Source organism: Vigna umbellata, chromosome 3, assembly GCF_029865625.1.
Source record: "Vigna umbellata cultivar VRB3 chromosome 3, Vumbellata_1.0, whole genome shotgun sequence".
Taxonomy (NCBI): Eukaryota; Viridiplantae; Streptophyta; class Magnoliopsida; order Fabales; family Fabaceae; genus Vigna; species Vigna umbellata.
In genome coordinates, this window is record NC_142167.1 from 34687065 (window position 1) to 34692941 (window position 5877).

At 34.2% G+C, this 5877-nt stretch overlaps 1 protein-coding gene across 1 annotated transcript; it reads left to right on the plus strand.

The window, feature by feature from the left end:
• The first annotated feature begins 3371 nt into the window (after positions 1 to 3371).
• LOC148202375 (uncharacterized) lies at positions 3372 to 4059 on the plus strand. The gene is made up of 2 exons (XM_088108718.1): positions 3372 to 3728; positions 3796 to 4059. The coding sequence occupies exons 1-2, from the start codon at positions 3543 to 3545 to the stop codon at positions 4057 to 4059; spliced, it is 450 nt and encodes a 149-aa protein (XP_087964844.1). The 5' UTR covers positions 3372 to 3542.
• The last annotated feature ends 1818 nt before the right edge of the window (positions 4060 to 5877 follow it).

A 5877-nucleotide genomic window follows, 5' to 3' on the forward strand; every position in this document is an offset into this window, starting at 1 on the left:
CTTTATTGATTCAGAATCAGACAGATCCTCAAACAATGACTCACAGTATAGGTTACAATTTTAATTGAACTGTAATCTATATACTTTTATAAAATTATAAAAATGTTACTGCATTTTATAGAAATTATAAAAATATTATCATATTTTTATAGACTATCTTTTTCTTAAAATCGTAATCTATCATAAATATCTTAAAATTACAAATAGTTAAATGTAATTTTTACAACTAATGTAGCCTTCAACATTTCACATTTTGTTTAGAAATTGTTGAAGACATTCACTTAAAACAATTCTAAAGGTGTTATTATCTTAAGATAAATTTGAGAAAGTAGGTAGATGAACTTAAATAAATTTAAACATAAAGTTTGTTATTTCTTTTAAGAAATCTAGATGTGAAAGAAAATAAATTTGAAAGTGAAATTTATGGATGATTTAAGTAATGAGATGGATAAAAAAATTTAATAGATAAAAAAATTATAAAATTATTCTTGATATTAAAAGTAATATGAAACTCTTTTTATGTTAGATTATTTTAAAAACAAACTATTAATGAATAATTTAAAAAAATTAAGAATAATAATAAATGAAAAATATAATTTATTTGATATAAACATAAAATTAAATATTTAGATATTAATTATTATTATAAAATCTCACATAACCCACCTCAAGCTACTGAAAGCAAAAACAACACAAAAACATGACACAGAACAATGCATATTACTAATCCTCGCATATAGATAGAATGGGAAAAAATTACAATGGCAAATCCGTCCTTTCCAATTTCTCTTAACACTAAATTCTAAATCCTTGAAAGTGTCATTTTCACTGTAGAAAGTGTCTAAGTAAAAGAACAAATATCTTGATTAATGACATTACTATGAGTGTTTGGTGATATAGCTATGAAAAGAAAGCAAATAAATTGTTTTTGCAAGTAATTTCAAGATAATAACAAGGGTTAAATATGTTTTTAGTCCCTTAACTATCAAGCGGTTTTGTTTTTAGTCCATCTTTCAAAGTAAGGTACATTTTAGTCCTCCTCCTTAGGAAAGTTTAATTTTTGGTCCTCCAAAACTTACACCGTTAAAAACCAGCTGATGTGGCTAACGATGGTGTGTCACGTGTTTTTTTTTTTGACACCCGTTAATATTTCTCAGCTCCTCTCCCTCCCTCTCCCTCCGACTCTACCATAGCCACCTCCGGCGCCACCTTAAACATCCCTGGTGCCACCATCAACCACGAAACCCCCATGCACAACCACCCTCCACCACGCTCACCTCCATAGCCAACATAAAACCTCCATCTCCATTGCCCAGAAAACCCCCAAACCGTGGTACATATGCTTCTCGAGGTTAACCTTTTTGGTAATTGTGTCGTAGATGTTTGTGGGAGAAGGCCAGGGAGGTTGAAGCAATTACGAGGGAAGTGTAGAGATCGAGGTCCTTTCTGAGCTGAACGTTGAGGGAGCTTACTACCCACCCATCGGAGTCCTCAAACCACCCTTCAAGCAAACCTTGTTCTTCCGAATCGAATCCAGAACCTCCTCCAACACACGTCTCATGTCTCCGTGCACCTCGTACTTCTCAAAGTAAAGAGGGGCGTGCATGGCCTCCATCACCTGCTCCACTGCGTTCGTCACCAGAGACCCAATTCCGTCCCCCAGTATTAGCGTCACCCCCTGCGACGCTCCGTCCCCCGGTCGAGGCATGTACGTCACACTCCGTCTCATTTCCCTCATCGTCGCCTTCATCACTGATACTGACATTCTCACCTTACCTCTCACCCCTATCTCTCTCTCTCTCCTCTCCGATCTCACACACTCTTTCTCTCTAACAACAATCAAAACAAAAGATCCTCTTTGCAATTTCCACTCATGCCCCCCCCGAGATAAATAAATAAAAGGGAAGGATAATTTATTATTAACTTATTTATTATGAAATTAAAATAGGATTAAAATTAGGGGAAGAATATCAAATGTCAATTGCGAAGAACAGGTACTGGATTTCTGGGCAGTGGAGATGGATGTTTTATGTTGGCCAGGTGAGCGTGGTGGAGGGTGGTTGCAAATGGGGGTTTCGTGGTTGATGGTGGCACCAGAGATGTTTGAGGTGGTGCCGGAGGTGGGTATGGTAGAGTCGGAGGGAGAGGGAGGGAGAGGAGCTGAGAAATATTAATGGGTGTCAGAAAAAAAAACATGTGGTAGACCACCGTTAGCCAACTGGTTTTTAACGGTGTTAGTTTTGGAAGACCAAAAATTAAACTTTCCTAAGGAGGAAGACTAAAATGTACCTTACTTTAAAAGAGGGACTAAAAACAAAATCGTTTGATAGTTAAGGGATTAAAAACATATTTAACCCTAGTAATAATAATTGACATGTAGAGTTGAACTGAACTGAATTCAATCACAAAAAGAATTGAATTATTTAAAATAAAAATTGTACTCAATTATGTTAATTTGGTTTTTAAAGTTTCAATTACTCTTAAATAGCACTAAATCGAACTATAGTTTAGGTGAAAAATATATAGTAAATAAGACGTCTAGAGGTAATAATAAAAATTCATATAGTTCAAACAATTTAGAATGGTTAAAAAAATTATGCTATAGTTCAATTCTTCCTTAAAATACTTTTGAAATTTGGTTCAATTTTACAATACTTTAATTCAATTAATCTATTTTATCCATTCCAATCAAATATATTGCTTAAAAATAAAATCGTAAATAATTGTATGGAATTATCATATACTTATATCAGTTTTTTTTTTTCACAAATACTAATGAAATAAAATAAAAAATACCATTTCTTTACAAGTTAAAATTGTAATTAAAAACAATTATTTAAAAATTATACAAGAATCTGTATAAATTAGTTTATACTCATTAATTTTAACTTTAAGAAAAGAAAATATTATTTTCTTGTGTTTGTTTTCTTTTAAATATGCAAAGTTCATTTAAATAGATCTTAACATAATGAGATTTTTTTATTGAATATTCGATTGTTTTTTACTCACGAGTGGTGGTTGATAATTTTAGGGTTAAATATGTTTTTAGTCCCTGAACTATCAAGCGTTTTTATTTTTCGTCCCTATTTCAAACTTTGCACGATTAGATCCCTGTCCTTAAGGAAACCATTATTTTTGGTCCTCCAATACAAACGGCGTTAAAATTCGGGTGATGTGGCTAACGTATAGGCACGTGGGATGACATGTATCGTTTGTAACATTTGCCACGTGTGTTTACATTTTAAATTGAAATTGATTAGTGATTAAATGAGCTGACGGAGATAAGGGCTTATATACTTACTAAGGGACTGGATCTTCTTAAGTGAATCAAAGACGAGGGTTGATAAGCACATAATTTCAGCTGGGAAGAAGGTTTCGGTGAACCGCAAAAGGTTGGATTTCATCTTCTTCAACATTGGTGTAAATGGTCACGTAAGTTGATTTTCGTCTTTCGTTTCGTCTGAATGGATGGATTTGGGATATAGGGTTTTTGTTGGGAGTAGTCGAAGTTGATTTACTTTGGAAATTACTGTATCAGGGAAATGGAAGCTGACAGAGGAGGAAATGGTTGCACGCGAAGGAGTATTGGTTCTGGAATGTCCCAAACATGTGGATCCTCCTCTGACTTAGCTGCAAGAAATTGTGGTTGTGGGGAAAGATTGTTGCTGTTGAAGGCAACTACATTGAAGAACAAAGGGAGACTGTTTTATAGATGTAGAAATTGGGCAGTAAGTGAGATAATGTTTTACTTATTGTGATGAAGTTTGTATTCGTGATTTGTAATTTCTTTTGCAGAGTAATTCAAGTTGTAACTACTTTGAATGGGTTGATGAAGGAGACTCGAAAATTGAAGGAAGCTTACAAAGGAGGAGTGAAGAAGTTGAAGTCTGTATTGAAAATGTTGTGTTGGATCTAAGGAAGAAGAAGGACAAGTTGAAGAGGAAATTAGAGCAAGAGAGAAAAAAGTTCAAAATGATGTTGGTCTTGTTTGTATTGTCATTATGGGCATTAACAGTGATGTTTTGTTTTATGTTTGTGCTGAAGATAAATTGTAATTAGATTGGTAATGTTGTGTTGTGGATGTACTTTCAAGTTTTAAATTGAATAAAATGTGGACATCATACGTGATTACGTTGTGTTATGTGCATTTCTGTTATGTGATTATAGTTGTTATTTTAAATCAAAGAGTTTTATAGCATAGTTTATAAAAATCAGTTACACTCAAAATGTCAACTAGTAAAAGCATTATACTGGTATGCGTAATTGAACCAGTAAAAGCATTATAAAAATGAAGTCTTGTACCAGTAAAAGCATTATAAAAATGAAGTTGCCAAGACATGTGAATGAAGTCTTGAACCAGTAAAAGCATTATAAAGAATGACCAAGTATCATTGGATGTGGATGGTTTATATAAAAATGTGACAAAAATACTTATAACATCAGAAAGCACAATGTGACAGCAGAAAGCACCAGTGTTGAACCTGATAAGGTTTTTGACTTATAACATCAATCTTGCAAGATTATTATGAGATGCCAACACCCTACTGCTTTGAAAAAAACTAATCCAACAAAAGTAATTTAAAGCACAATGACTGAAATGGACAGGGGACAATGAAGTATTCATGTGCTTCACCAACATAACCATCTTCTTTATCCACTGCATCATCTTCTTCAGCCACATAAGCATGTGGTTCACCAACATAACCAACTTCTTTATCCACTGCATGATCTTCTTCATCCACATAAGCATGTGCTTCACCAACATAACCAACTTCTTCATCCACAATAGCATCTTCTTCAACAACATATGCATGTATATCTTCCACCTCTTCTTCCATATTTACCTCTTCCTCCGTCTCCTGTACTGCCTCTTCACCAAAACACAAAAACTTAACTTCATCTGGCTGACTAGGTTGTACATGTTGGACATAGATTTCAACCTCATCATTATTTGCCTCTGCATAGTTAGCCAAGAACAGTGCTTCCCTGTCATCACTGAGTAATCTTAGGTTGTTCATCGCCTTTTGTTTTGCCCCCTTCCACCATAGCTTGAACTCTGCATCATACTTGAATTCTTTAACATATCCCACTGCTTCAAAGTAAGACCACCTGTCCGGATCAATTCCTTTTATAACATGTATTTCTCCTCCCACATATTCTATTCCCTTATTCTTCACGAACTTCCCCATGTGATGCAGAGAAAAATCAAAAACCATTGCTAATCCTACATTGTAAAATGCAAATTTTACTCACACAATGCACAACAAGCAATGGAGTGACAGTAAACATAAACGAAAATAACAAAATTACCTTCTTCGAATCGCCTTCCTGACACACACAATGCAAACGAACACTGGAGCAACAAAGTTATCAACCCTAATCGCGACTCACGTTCAAGATAAAACAAAGTTATCAACCCTCGTCTTTGATTCACTTAAGAAGATCCAATCCCTTAGTAAGTATATAAGCCCTTATCTCTGTCAGCTCATTTAATCACTAATCAATTTCAATTTAAAATGTAAACACACGTGGCAAATGTTACAAACGATACATGTCATCCCACGTGCCTATACGTTAGCCACATCACCCGAATTTTAACGCCGTTTGTATTGGAGGACCAAAAATAATGGTTTCCTTAAGGACAGGGATCTAATCGTGCAAAGTTTGAAATAGGGACGAAAAATAAAAACGCTTGATAGTTCAGGGACTAAAAACATATTTAACCCATAATTTTATTTATGACATATGTTGGAAGTCCCACATTGATTAAAAATAAAGTTAATTTAAAATATATAAGTGGGTGCAAACTCCACTTTAAAGGCCGGTTTTATGGGTTTGAGTTAGGCTTAAAGTCCACTTCTTAATATGGTATCAAAG